Here is a 13,190-nt window from a genome sequence, read left to right as displayed (position 1 = left end):
GTTGGGCACTGAGTCGACTCAGTCGGCTCCATCAGGTGCAGAGGTGGTCGAGGTGGTTAACAGCGTCAACCTCGATGAAGGCGAAGCCGAATTCGAGCTTCAAAGTCCACCAAAGGCAAAAGGCCGCCCAAAACAGAAACCTAAGGCTGTAAAAGCTAAACGGAAACTACATATTGCGATAATTCAAGAGGATTTCGAGATGCACGATAAGCAACTCAACCTGATTTCGGCATTCGAGCTTCTCTCTGACAATGTAACTTTTGACTCGGCCCAAGAGAACATACTCATGTTTAAGCTCTTCGTCTTCGCGACGAAACCGAAGCCGCCAATCGCGCACGACTTGAGGAAGCTTCCAGCTACAAGCCGTTGATGCGGCCTGATGAAATAGTTAGAATCTTTCCGATGGATCTATAAGGAAGTGCGGGGCTAAAGTGTCAGCGTTTCAGCGAAAGAATCGTGCATTCGCGAGCTGGACATTGCTCTAGAAATAGTAGGAGTTGGAGTATTCGTCAACTCAACGATCAAGCTCATGAAAAAGTGGCACGTTGCAGCAGCAGCATTCAGAAGGATCGCCCGCGCGCTGGCATGGATAGAGAAACTGGATATGTCTAATTGCGGTAATGTCAGCTATTCAATCGAGGAAGACCCCGCCCTGCCGTCAAAGCTGAGACAGATTGAGTTTTGACCCCACAGGTATGAACCAGTGTGTAATCGAGAGTATGATGGTAAACTAACTACGTCTGTGTAGATGGATGTGCTAGCATTGGCAGGTAAAGAGCTGATAACGGACGAGGTAATGTACAAAATACTGGCCAAACGGTTTGGTTGTAAGCCCAATATTTCGACTCTTCGACACTGGGTATCGTTGTGGACGGAAGCGTGAACACCTCCAGCGAAATCATTCGAGAGGCGTAATCTGGGCTGACGACGGAGAAGGTGTTGATTCCAGTGAATTGCAACGGTAACCACTGGTGTGCTATTATGATGGACCTCGAGGGTGGAGTCATTTACGTGTACGATTCGAGTTCTTCTTCGTACGTCGTCAACGTACGTGCCGTAGCGCAGACGATGGTAGTGCTACTGCCTCCAGGTGCACAGAAAGCGTTTCGGGTGAGAGTCTTCGACGCAGGACTCGGGGTTCAGACTGACAGCTACAACTGCGAGATCTACGTCTTGCTTGCTTTTGAAATGTTTTGTGGCGCAGAACCACTAGGTCACGTGGACAAAAAGATGCTGCAGTGCCTGCGTTACCGCTATCTTTGTACGTGTCTGTAGAGGCAGCGCAGACGAATGACTATCGCTAACTCTCAATATATTTTGGCCTTTTCACATGTCATCTTAAAGTTGATACGACTGATTTCTATCAAGCTTGAATTCCATGAGAACGCTGAAATGCAGTCGCGGCGCCGAGACCACGTGGACGCTGAGAGATCCAGCTCCAACACATCGCTCTATTCGGCTATACGTATACACGAGGAGCTGGCTCGATTTAGAAGGCTTCCACTTGGGCTGGATTGGGCTCAGGTTGGGCTCGTTTGGTCTCTGTTTGGTCGCGGTTTGGGGCGAGTTGGGGCAAATGCCCCGTCTCATAATATCCAGTTGGGCTCTCCAGCACGTGCCTTTATTAAATGGTGGATGCTCAAACGTCTGCGGGAAATTGATGCTGATCATGCATGCACAGAACATTTCTTGCGATATTTAATAAACAAAGAAGCCTAAAGTGACAAGCTTTACGCCAGAATGCAGCTTGGAATGCAAGGCATCTGCAGAAGTTGGTTTTAGCTACAGGAGCAGCGTAGGGATTGCTGCATGCAGTGCTAAACGCATCGCCAACAGCCCCACTTCCTAGTATCAAATGTGCATAGAAATGAGTAAAAAGGGCATTGTTGATTGTAATACTAAAGTTTGTAAGGACCAAAACATCTGATGCCATATGTCAAGAACATAGCCTCGATTTTTTGGGCGGAACGAAAGACACGCACTTTTCGATTAAGTGTAGCATGCAGATATTCAAGGATGATTATGACTACTTAAGAGAAGAAATCGTTATCTTTCCAACAAAAAAAAAGCTCATATAAATTGGGTAATTGGGTGAGAAGTTGTTTGGTGTTGGGTTTGTACAATAGCGACGGTTCCCATGTCCGTCGTTTTTCAATGGCAGGAAACCCCACTCTTTGACTTCACGTGGCTCAAGAAGAAACGTGTACACCATGAGGATTTCCGAGTTCTCGCATCACCTGAAGAAGACGTCCCTGTGGGACAATGACAACCAAGCCGACCCGGAGGCTGAGCAGACAACGGCCGATATTCTGGCTAAGGCTACTGCTACAATTCGAGCAAGTCTCGGAGTGAACAACCCGGAGGACATCTGGAAAGCCTTGGGACTTTATCTCCGGAAGCAGCTTATGTATCACAATGCCGTCGGTATCACGGATTTTGGCGCGTTTGGCTTTAGCGAGAGCAACGAGCCAGTGTTTGTGCAAGACCCTGTGTTTCTTCACATGACTCGACTGTGCTTGGCATCGCGGAAACGAGGCGACCTCATACAGCCAACTCTACCGGAAGATGAGGACGTTGCCAGCATCGAAATGAGTGAACTTGCCGCTAACTATCTTCAAAACTGCAGCAAAGAACTAGTGAAAACGGTCATCTCGAGTGTTCTGGCGTGGGTCGTTGCGTGGGCGAAAGACGGTCAAGAGATGAGACTGAGTTTCCTTCCTGTAGGTGAATGGATCTGTGATGGTAACAGTGTGGATTTCGAATTCGCAGACACTTTTCGTAAAGAGTTGAAGCGCAGAAGATTAATGAAAGATAGAGCAAAGAGCCCAGAGCTCTCAAACGATGATATTCACAGCGACAGCAACCAGACTGAGGATCAAGATCAAGTTGGTCACGATCTCTCCGACTTCCACTCAGCTCTTACAGATACCACGAAGTTGAGCTCTAAACCTTTGAAAGGGAAAGTTCATTCCACCGTAAAGGAAGCACCAGTAAGAAATGGCTCTCCGGTTGTCCGATCTCTCTACAAGCTATGCCAGCCGACATCCTCATCGATAGCAAAGCAGTTGCCACCTCATGGACAGCGTCGCAGCCGTACTGAATCGCTGGCTAAGGGGCCTAACAACAGACCAGCACCAAAGAAACAGACGGCTTATGGTCGGAAATCTGCAGCTAATCGAGTTTCTTTCAACAAACAGACCCCGTCTACATCATCGAAAATCGATCCAGCGGACATCGAAGCTGCTGCAAAAGAAATCGTCGATGCCATGCGGAACTCTCGCCCCACTACAGCATCCAGCTCTCGAACTTGCAGAACCAACCAGAGTGGCAAGACTGCGTCACAGCCTACAACTCAGCAAATGGATACGATTGATCGCTTGCGTAAGAGACTCAGCAGAAGCAAAGTAGTGCAAGGGCTCAACGCGCTAGTCGCTGTCTTGAATCCTATCAAGACGAGTGCCGTATCGTCTACTGAACTCAGTTTATCACTGCGAAAATTGGGTGTCAAAGTCTCATCAGCCGAACTGAAAGAGCTTGCGACAGCCTTCGCTCACGAGAAGCGAGGATATGTAGATACTCGCAAACTTCTCGATGCACTTCGAGGCCATCCGTTGAGTGGTGAGCGACTTGAGGTAGTGGCAAGAGTTTTCCACCAATTGGATCAGGAATGCTCGGGCTCGGTGCATATTGACGACCTGGTCAAGCATTACGAAGTGGGATTTCTACCACAAGTACGAGACGGGAAGCAGAGTAGACTGGAAGCTCTGACTGAGTTCCTTCACGAGTGGGCCTGTGTGAACTCTACTGCTACCGACAACATAACGTTCGAAACGTTTGCCGAGTACTATCATGTAAGTCACGTGTCGCGATATCATGTTAATTTCTCACCCTAACTTGATGTCAACGATATATTAGAATGTAAGCGCTTGTATCGACAACGATGCCGACTTCGAGCGGCTAATGCGTGAAGCGTGGCACGTACCCGAGCGAACCTCAAACCAAGATGATCAGTCAAGGATGGAACACAGCAACAACGTACCAGCGACAACCTTCGATATGACATCGGGGGATTATCTAGCACCTCCTCTATCGGACGAGAACGAGTGGGATAATACTGAAGGGGTAAAGATGAAGCTCCGAGAAGAAACGTCTCCGGACGAGGTGTGGTCGTATCTCCGCACACAGTTGCTTTTCCCCCAAAACTACGAAGATGGAGCTAGACGATGGCCAACTCTGGATAATATGTGTCGCCGATTGGGTGCAAACCGCGTTATGGGTGACGGTAACGAGTCGATGAACATCAAAGCGTTTGCTCAGGCGCTGGTCTTGCTGGACAAGCGCTTGCCATTCAAGAAAGCCTACGACTTGGCGCGCTTCGTGGCTGCCCATTGTTGCAACGAACTTGGCGATAGTGAAACCATCGTGCTCCAATCTCTCTACCGTCAGATTAGGACAAACCCGAACGAGGTTGCAGCCAAAGAACTATCAGTCGCCAACAACTACATCGAGTATTACGCATCCAGAGCTATCGAGAGGATCCGTGCGCGTGTGAAAGGGTTTCGTCTTAATGATGATAAGGCTGACAGCTCGTCGCTTGTGGATATTGCGACTTTGGAGAAATGGCTACAGGCATCAAGCTCCACTGGTGACTGCCTACTGCTAAAGTACGAGCTGAGAAGTGCCCTCCTAAAAGTCGGCATCGATGTCACCTACCACGATCTGGACTACCTCTTCGCCTACTTTGACGTTGAACGCCAAGGTTTTATCAACTACGAATTGTTCTTGGATACACTTCGTCTTTCCTCGGGTGTGCTGCCAAAACTTGCCAAACGACTAGAAAAACGAGTGACGATACAAGAACAAACTCACGAGAATTTTCCAGCGAACGGTCAGCCGTCCATTGCTTTGGTCTCGGCAGCGTCAGCTCCGCCTGTAAGACGGAGGAAGCAGCTAACACCTCGAGAGCCGCAGCTTAACTACCGCCGCCGAAACGTGATCCATCGAGCGATCTATGACCAAACCACAAGACCAGCCTTCACCGAATCACTAAACTTCAACTTCCTCGGGATCGAGCGACGACGTCGCGACTATGCCGCGCAGTTAATACAGACTGTTTTTCGAGGATTTCGTGCTCGTCGGATCGTATCTCGGCTTCGTCTTAAAGTGGCCGCCAGAAATTGTCGCTTCAACATGATGGCTCAGGAACAGCAGCAATGGCTTGGCAACAAGAAGCTTCACCGAACTGCTCTGCCGACTGCGTATGGCTTCTAGGCGACAAAATGTTTTTAAAAGCGATAATACTCCTTCGACTTCCTCGAATATCTCACATGGAAAGGTGCCGGTGGAATTAGCCTCACAGACCCATTCCAACGCGGCCGCTCAGAAATTATGCAGGGCAAATCTCTTGATCGCGATTCACCACAAAGGAGGCATGTGCCGCCCGTACTGTGCCTTAGGCAAGGCCTGCCCTTTTTTGAGTTATGATGAGAGATGTGGAGCTCATCCCTATACAGGACACTGCCGCATTTGTACGTGAGGTTAGATATAGCAGGATGCAGATTGAAGATGTAATGTTGCACATGAACAACATAAGCACTTCAACGAGGATGCGGTAGCAAATTACATGGCTGTGGTGTTGGCAGCGGCATCGAAGCGAAAAGTAACTCTAGCGGTGTTTTCATGTCAGACAGCTAAGTAAATTTCAGGGCGGAGATCAACGTGTTTACGTCTCCATCGATAAGATTTGGCATATCGAGTCATGCTCGTCAGCATTAGCTCATATGAAAAGCTAAAGCTGGCCTGCATATGGAAGCTAAAGCTGGCCTGCATAAGACCTAGCTATATTTCATGGCAATGCTCTCGAGCCAAATGGTGTCATCAAGTCCACGTGTACGGAAAATCTGGAGGACGAGTGAATTTACTCTGGGCTGAGAAATGGCGGTTTTGGTTTCTGTCTTCTGAACTCGATTGGAATGAACTCTATACTAAACGCAAAGTAGGCCTGCTGAAGACGTTTCACTCCTACAAAAGATAACTCTGTCCAACATCAGTCACAAATGGGTGGCGGTGCATCAAAACACGCAATGTTACGGCGTTCTGATAGCCGACTAGATGCTCTACTCGCTGAGGCCCGGAAGCATTCGGAGAAAGGGCGATTGCTCGATATCTCGTTACAGAAAATATCTCCTGGTATGCGTGCAGAAATCGACAGGACTCGGCCGGCTACAGATCGTCCAATATCACGACCTTGGTTCGACGACACAACTACGTCCTTGGACGGGATTTCAGATACTGTGAAGAAGGATGCCATGAATGCTGATGCGGATGAGAGCGATAGAGAAGAAGAAGAGGAAGGATACTCTACTGATGACTTTGAAGAAGATGAGGTCAGTGAGTGGAAGAAAGGGGCCCCTATCGGTGCTGGCAGCTATGGCACGGTGCGTACGGCTAGTGCTCTGTGGTCTACGTGGCAGCGTGTTTCTTACGTGAATGATAATTGTTTTCTCCAACTCTAGGTATACTTAGCTCGTGATGAGGACACGGGTTGTTTGATGGCGGTGAAGGAGGTCCCGATTTTAGAGGAGACTGACTCTGCAATCAAAGAAGCCACACGGGAAGTGGAGTTGCTGCGAGGCTTGAAACACGAGAACATCGTGAAATATCTTGGCTGTCACGTCGACAACGCAGCACAAACATTGTCCATCTTTACGGAGTGGGTACCTGGAGGAAGTCTCGAGCACAACCGCAAACTATTTGGTGGCAATGAGCGTGTAGTACGACGATTTACGCACCAGCTACTCTCCGGTGTCGCTTATCTCCACTCTAAAAACATTATCCACCACGACATCAAGGTAAGCTTCAAACTCTTCCTTTGTCACTTTACGTGGACTAAATAATGCTGTGTTTTCTCTCAGCCTGCGAATATTCTGGTCGACCAGAATGGCGTCGTCAAGATCGCAGACTTCGGTTCTTCTCGGTTAATCAACAGTGCCACTATGTCCAACGCCTCGACGCCATCCTTGCACGGCACTCCGAACTACATGGCGCCAGAAGTCATCAAGCAATCATCTGGTCGTAGTCGCAAGGCTGACATCTGGAGTATTGGCTGCACGGTTCTCCGTCTGCTGACTGGAGGTCCTCTCTGGGGAGACCGTCGCTTTGATTCCCAGGCCGCGTTGCTGTACTACATCGCCAACCTTGAAAAACTCCCACCACTGCCTGATACTCTGTCGTCCAACGCTCGAGAATTCATCTTGGCCTGTCTTCAGATCGATCCGTCCATGCGTCCAAGTGCCGTAGAGTTGTTGAAATTCTCGTTCGCTCAATGTGCCGGACATAAGTCCGACCCTGTTTCTCCCGACCCAGCAGTAACTACCCCTCGACGTCACACAGCACCGTCCGTACCTGCTAAATCGTCTCGTAAATCGCAGCACCGTACTCGTCGATCAGAAAGAACTTGTGGTCACGATGAAGCCACGAAAAAGACCGATCCTCGTTCCGAGTCGTCTCCAGGCTTGACAAGACGTCCATCCCTCGTATCCTCGTTATTCGCTCCAGCGCAGGATGTCAACAACGCTGAGAAAGAGGCCGCTGCAGATGCCGAGTGCGAGTTGGTGCTTGCGACTTGTGGCTCGGACCAGGACTCGCCCACCCGACAAGAAGAAAACGACGACTTCGTTGTGGCACACTGGGACGACCAGCCCATTCTGTCTGCAGCGGCACGGAAGGAGCGCGAAAAGCGTCAAACGGAGGCCGCTGAAGCTGCTCGACGACGCCAAGAGCGCGAGCAGAAGTTCCAGGAAGAACTCGCAGCGTATCGTCATGAGTCGTTCACAGGTCGAGCGTAGAAGTGTTGGGTGGTTAATGTATTTATTGTTTTGGTCTGCAACTCCGCACTAACTTGCGGGCTGCGACGTGTCACTCTCTTCTTCAGCGTCTTCACCGTCTTCGTATGCATCGTCATATCCTTCAGCCATTGACGAGGGAGGAAGTGGTGGCCCCAGGATCAAATTAGAGAGGAGACTAAAGCTCTCGGACACCAAGAAGTAGAGAAGAAGCCACTGAATGCGTACGAAAACAGCCAGTAGACAGATGAGAGCAGCGTAGACCGCCCAGACGTCAAGTAGAGCGGTCTTGTGCCATGGAGCTGTCAGGTTCAGTGTAGCCAAATGATCAAATCCCAATCGTAGCGCAGCATCGATCACGTCAATAGCTCGCGTGGTGCCACCAGCTCTTTCCAGTAAAGAGCCCACTCTTCTTGCGGCATTAGTATACGAGGAATTCGTGAGTAACTCACTGACTGCGGCGTGTACGTACGGGCCCGAGAGAAGATTCTTGTCCAGCGCAATACCCGCTCCGGAATCCTCGACACGGGCCGCCACGTCCGGTTGGTCCACCAAAAAGGGAATACACAGCAACGGCTTGCCCATCACAAGTGCTTCTTGAGCCGATACCATGCCACAGTGCGAAACTACCAGTCTGACAGCGGGATGACTCAGGATTTCCAAGTTCGACAGCGACGAGCTAGGTGGCTTTACAACCAGAGAAGGCGGCAATGCAGGTGGTAAATTACCACGTTGATCTGTAGGAAGAACCCATAGAACCTTCACAGGCGAGTCTTCAGGTCCCATGAGCAGTCCTTCGACGAGTGCTTGAGCCTGCCAGGCATCAATGTACGCCATCGTCCCCAGATTCAGGTACACCACACCTCCAGCAGCTGCTTCAAGGTCCTGCTCTGTAGATTTGGCTCGATGCGATGCTGTCCGCTGACGTAGTCGCAACGACGGTGTTGATTCAATTGACGCATCTAGCCAGCTCAGCAACGCCGATGGAAGAGGGTGGCGTTCTAATTTGCTCGCATTTCCACCTGGTACTGGCATTATCGGTCCAACAGCATCCACGAGCGGAGAAAGAGGTTGTGGATGCTCAAGCCCGAATGCTGTGTTCAGAATAACACGAGCTCCTTTGAACAAATCGTGCTGGGATCGGAACGGTGGCAAGTCCAGCTCATATCGCATCTTGTTGAGCTCCATGAACGGCGGGGTTAATGCCACTGACAATAACCTCGGGAATAGAATATTCATACACCGATTCCAGAGTGACATGTTCTCGCTGAATCCTGTGCCCCATGCAGGCACATAACTCGGCGCTCCTCCCAGATCAAATAGCAGTGAAGGGGAGTTCAGAATGTACGGGATTTTCAGTTTATGTGCGAGATCTTGGGCCCCCACAGTGGCGATATCCATCACCAATATGTCCGGCGCATTGGCATTGGTCCCGTTATGTTCCAGTTGAGGCAGCAGGGCGTCGAACATGGGTCTTGCTGCTCGGACGTAAATATCGTTAAACATGGTTAGAATTCCTCGGAAATTCGAGGCGTCCCGCGTCATAGCTCGGAGCTTGACGCGCAGATCTTCAGCGGATATGGGAAAGGCTCCGGCTGATAGGAAGGGGACACCGTAGGCGTGTGCCCACTCCCGCCCCGAGTCGTGAGTGGCGAAGGATACTCGATATCCTCGTTCTTTCATCTCGCTGGCCACTCGGAGCAGCGGTTGTGCATGTCCTTTGATAGCGATAGACACGAAAACGATGTGGCGGTCATGTGGGTCTAAAGGCGCCGCAGGAGCAGGCGCAGGGGGCGGTGCAGGACACGAAAACTCGCCGTTGTCGGAGATGCAGACGGGATCGACAGCAGCGGATTCTGAGACTTCTACGGGGTCTTCGGAGCTAGAGCTCGCTGAAGCTTTAGCGAGTATGTCGGTGTAGCTGGTTACATAGGTTGCATACGCGAAAAGTGACAGGAAAAGAAGAAGGAGCGCACGTAACAGCGACGACTGTAAGTGGCCGTGCCGCGCCATGTTGCGCCTTTGAATAAACTAAACCAGATGTGAGCCACAGTGGTTTTGGGTGGTGCACACGATGCGATCATGATGCGACGTTGAGTAATAACGGACACGCACTTATCAATTGGTCTCTGGAGCATCGACAGCCAAGCGGGAAAGGCAAAAATAGGAGGATGATCTTCACCGCATCTGATGGCAAGCAGTTCGAGGATCGAGCGGCATGGCGGCTCTACGAGTTCGAGTTGACCTACACGTTCCGTAACAAGAAGGACGAGACGCTCATGAAGCTGCCTGGGCAGATCGAAGGGTATGTCGCTGAATTTAATAAAGACCCAATGGTTTTGCAATGATGATAACGATGCTGCTATATGGTAGACAACCTTTTGACGTCTCGGACCTGGAGGGATGCACGGTCATGCTGCTGGACCACATTAACCAGGTGCAGATCGACAACCTGGCAAATTGCCGAGTTTTCGTCGGTAAGTGCTTGTTCCTTGCAAAGTACATGGCTTTACGATGAGACCATACTCACGAGCTGCAAATAATGTGGTAGGTCCAAGTTCGGAGTCCGTTTTCGTTCGAAACTGCAGTAATTGCGTCTTTACTATCGCGTGGTAAGAGCTGCACGCGCTTTCTGGTATCCAAGTGCTATCTCACAGTCTGTGCATTTTGCTTCTGCGTCGTTACCAGCAAGCAGCTTCGAACACGAGACTGCTCGGGCTGCTCAATCTACCTATACTCGCTGACAGACCCGATCATCGAGACGTCGCAGCAGATGACATTCGCTCCATTCAACGGTGCTTACTGCGGCATTGAGCGGGTGTGTGGCTTAGTCTGCAGCGTTTCTGCGAAGTTGATACTCATATGATCATTGTACATGGGTTGCAGAACTTTACGGACGCGCGGTTGGAACCAGCAAATAACCACTGGTCGCAGCTCTACGACTTCAATGACCCCAACAAGACAGGTGCCAACTGGCGCATTCTCCGTGAGTTTTGCGTCGGTCCAAATTCTATCCCTGCAGTCAGCTAATGGTTGTTAATTTCAGAGCAAGAGGAAGAAGTTGCGCCGTGGGTGATTGACATCGAACCGCAAGTCCCTGGCGCCACTGCGTCGTTGGGCGCATGTGTGAATCCGGTTGCGCGGGACTCTGGTTTTGTGAAGTACACCGACAGCTCTGCGTCGGCCTCTGGCGGCATGCAGTCGTTTACGTTTAACACATCCCAGAAGGAAGCAACCAAGGTGATGCAGACCACTACGTCCGACACTTCCGTTGCATCGTCGATTCCTGCTGCAATTGCAACTGCACCTGCACCGATGACATCTCAAGTTGTACCAGTCGCTCCCACGAGTGCAGCTCCAGCTCCGTCAGCCCCTGCCCAAGCGCCACCAGTACCTCCACCTGCTCCCGTTGAAGGTTCTCACGCTCTGAAGCAGGCTATTGCTGCGTCGCCAGAGCACGTCGCACCTCCTTCCATGGGATCTCCAGTGCTACCTCCAGTCGAAGGAGCCGACTTGGCCACGAAAGGGTGCGTTACAGTCAACATGGCTACACATCGTTAGTGTTTGGCTCTCATTTTCTTCTTGCTCCTACAGAAAGGATGCGCCTGTGGTGGACGTCGTCGTAGAGCAAGTCACCGAGATGATGGGGATGATGTAAGGCCCACCCTCAAGTCAAGAACTACGGCAGTAAACGGCAGTTGCAGGATTCTTTTAACATGGCTACAAAATATAACTTGCTTTCGGTAAACCTCGACATTGTCACAACTGAAAATTGCGACCATGGTACGGAATAGGAATGCCGAGAACCCTACGCGAGCCGCGAAGCTGCGTAAATGGTACGCTAGAGCGTGGTGGGTGGGCGTGCATGTGTACGGCTACGTGGTGCTAGGCGTCAAGGGTGATTTGAGTCCGCAGGCGCTGCCTACAGCTCAGTTCGTGGTGTACTTGGTCGTAGCGGTGGCAGCCATTCTGTGCTACGTGGTACTGCAATGCTCGTCGCCCGGACAACTCGACAAGAGGTCAATGCTGGCACCGGTTCAAACTACAACACCCACAGAACTTGGTAGCTCTCCGCGGATTACAACGGAAGACGGTGACGATACAGAATTGCTAGGCGATGGAGAGGAGAACGAGCATCCGAGGAACAGCGCTGATCTGCACTTCTGTAACGAATGTCACGTGTTCCAACCCCTGAGGACAAAACACTGGTACGACTATTGGTGTACTGAGGAGAATGCAACAGTTCTCACGCGACATATCTGTTTGTGCTTTTAGTAAGGATTGCGCTCGGTGTACGCGGCAGTACGATCATCAGTACGTGCAGTTAGGTTCTTTTGTGGCTCTTGATGACGATTAATTTTGCTGCGTGTAGTTGCGATTGCGTGGGGACTTGCGTGGGTGAGAACAACCGTCGGTTGTTCGTGCTGTACTTGGTGTTGCAGATTCTGGAAGGTGCGGTGATGATCGACGTGACATCGCAGGCATTTACGGAACAAGACGATGTCAACGACTGGTTCAAGACCAACGCGCTGTACATTGTGCTGTGGTTCCTGCTCATGTGCGTGCTACTTATCGTCGTTCCGCTCTTTTGCTACCAGGCGTATCTCATCTCGACGAACCAGGTGTGTACCTGTCATTTTACTCAAAACACTTTGTAAAATTGATGTCTCCGTGTATACTTGCAGACCTCATGGGAACATGCTCGCCGCTCGTCAATCACTTACTTACAGAACCTGCCGGACAAGCGCTCTCCATTCGACCGCGGCGTACTGAAAAACTGGTGGGTTTTCCTCTCCAATGGCGACAGCAACCAGTGGGTCCACAAGAGTGTTGCCAAACCGCTGACATCTCACACAGACGACGGTTCCTCGCTCGTATAACTCAAATACACAATTTTGACCAAATCACAGACTAAATCACATTTCCACTAAAACAAGCTTGTAAAACACCTGTGTCAACTTGCACACGTGTTCGACCACGGCACTGAGCATCCGGACCATGGTTCTGACCTCCTTGGCGCTTGATGCGGCTCTCGTTATCGTCTCCGTGGCCGTAGCAACTGGTGCTGTGCTGTTGTTCGCCTGGATCCGCACTCCTATCGCTGAAGCGAAGCGGTTAGCTGAAGAGCTGGACCCTCCGCAGGAAGCCACGTACGAAGACCCGAAAGCAAACAAACTGTACGTACATCGCTGCACACAAGAATTCTCGTGCAATTTAAATAACTTATATTGAAAATCCGCGTATATTCAGATTGCCATTTGGGTCTTTAGGCGACGAGAAGGCTGAGGTGACGCTGACGGTGGTGATTTCAGCGTAAATGAGGAGCAACGTATCCTGGTTACAATC

General features: G+C 50.6%; 6 protein-coding genes across 6 annotated transcripts in view; 4 read left to right on the top strand and 2 right to left on the bottom strand.

Annotated features, from left to right (window-relative positions):
- Window positions 1-2,210: 2,210 nt before the first annotated feature.
- On the top strand, window positions 2,211-5,314 carry PITG_06881 (uncharacterized protein; the record flags this gene model as incomplete). Its single annotated transcript, XM_002904814.1, has 4 exons — window positions 2,211-2,785; window positions 2,996-3,093; window positions 3,241-3,851; window positions 3,916-5,314. The coding sequence occupies 4 exons, from the start codon at window positions 2,211-2,213 to the stop codon at window positions 5,269-5,271; spliced, it is 2,640 nt and encodes an 879-aa protein (XP_002904860.1).
- A 1,237-nt stretch (window positions 5,315-6,551) lies between these two features.
- PITG_06880 (mitogen-activated protein kinase kinase kinase, putative) lies at window positions 6,552-7,847 on the top strand (the record flags this gene model as incomplete). The annotated part of the gene is made up of 3 exons (XM_002904813.1): window positions 6,552-6,851; window positions 6,915-7,565; window positions 7,641-7,847. The coding sequence occupies 3 exons, from the start codon at window positions 6,552-6,554 to the stop codon at window positions 7,845-7,847; spliced, it is 1,158 nt and encodes a 385-aa protein (XP_002904859.1).
- A 48-nt stretch (window positions 7,848-7,895) lies between these two features.
- On the bottom strand, window positions 7,896-8,681 carry PITG_06879 (uncharacterized protein; the record flags this gene model as incomplete). Its single annotated transcript, XM_002904812.1, has 1 exon — window positions 7,896-8,681. One exon carries the CDS (start codon window positions 8,679-8,681, stop codon window positions 7,896-7,898), a length of 786 nt encoding a protein of 261 aa, XP_002904858.1.
- A 112-nt stretch (window positions 8,682-8,793) lies between these two features.
- Window positions 8,794-9,857, bottom strand: PITG_06878 (uncharacterized protein; the record flags this gene model as incomplete). The annotated part of the gene is made up of 2 exons (XM_002904811.1): window positions 8,794-8,814; window positions 8,874-9,857. The coding sequence occupies 2 exons, from the start codon at window positions 9,855-9,857 to the stop codon at window positions 8,794-8,796; spliced, it is 1,005 nt and encodes a 334-aa protein (XP_002904857.1).
- Window positions 9,858-9,976: 119 nt separating this feature from the next.
- PITG_06877 (uncharacterized protein) lies at window positions 9,977-12,733 on the top strand (the record flags this gene model as incomplete). Its single annotated transcript, XM_002904810.1, has 11 exons — window positions 9,977-10,149; window positions 10,218-10,321; window positions 10,396-10,456; window positions 10,533-10,662; window positions 10,731-10,830; window positions 10,891-11,371; window positions 11,439-11,498; window positions 11,639-12,052; window positions 12,120-12,158; window positions 12,217-12,466; window positions 12,530-12,733. 11 exons carry the CDS (start codon window positions 10,016-10,018, stop codon window positions 12,722-12,724), a joined length of 1,968 nt encoding a protein of 655 aa, XP_002904856.1.
- A 109-nt stretch (window positions 12,734-12,842) lies between these two features.
- PITG_06876 (putative dolichyl-phosphate beta-glucosyltransferase) overlaps window positions 12,843-13,190 on the top strand; it is a gene marked incomplete at both ends in the record, with an annotated part of 1,144 nt that continues 796 nt past the window's right edge. Inside the window, 2 exons of the mRNA XM_002904809.1 lie at window positions 12,843-12,994; window positions 13,095-13,146. Of these exons, the coding sequence (XP_002904855.1) occupies window positions 12,843-12,994; window positions 13,095-13,146 (204 nt within the window). The remainder of the gene's footprint in view (window positions 12,995-13,094; window positions 13,147-13,190) is intronic.

Source organism: Phytophthora infestans, genomic scaffold (genome assembly GCF_000142945.1).
Source record: "Phytophthora infestans T30-4 supercont1.10 genomic scaffold, whole genome shotgun sequence".
NCBI lineage: Eukaryota > Oomycota > Peronosporomycetes > Peronosporales > Peronosporaceae > Phytophthora > Phytophthora infestans.
The sequence above is the reverse complement of the archived record's forward strand: the minus strand, read 5'-3'. Positions and strand labels throughout refer to the sequence as shown.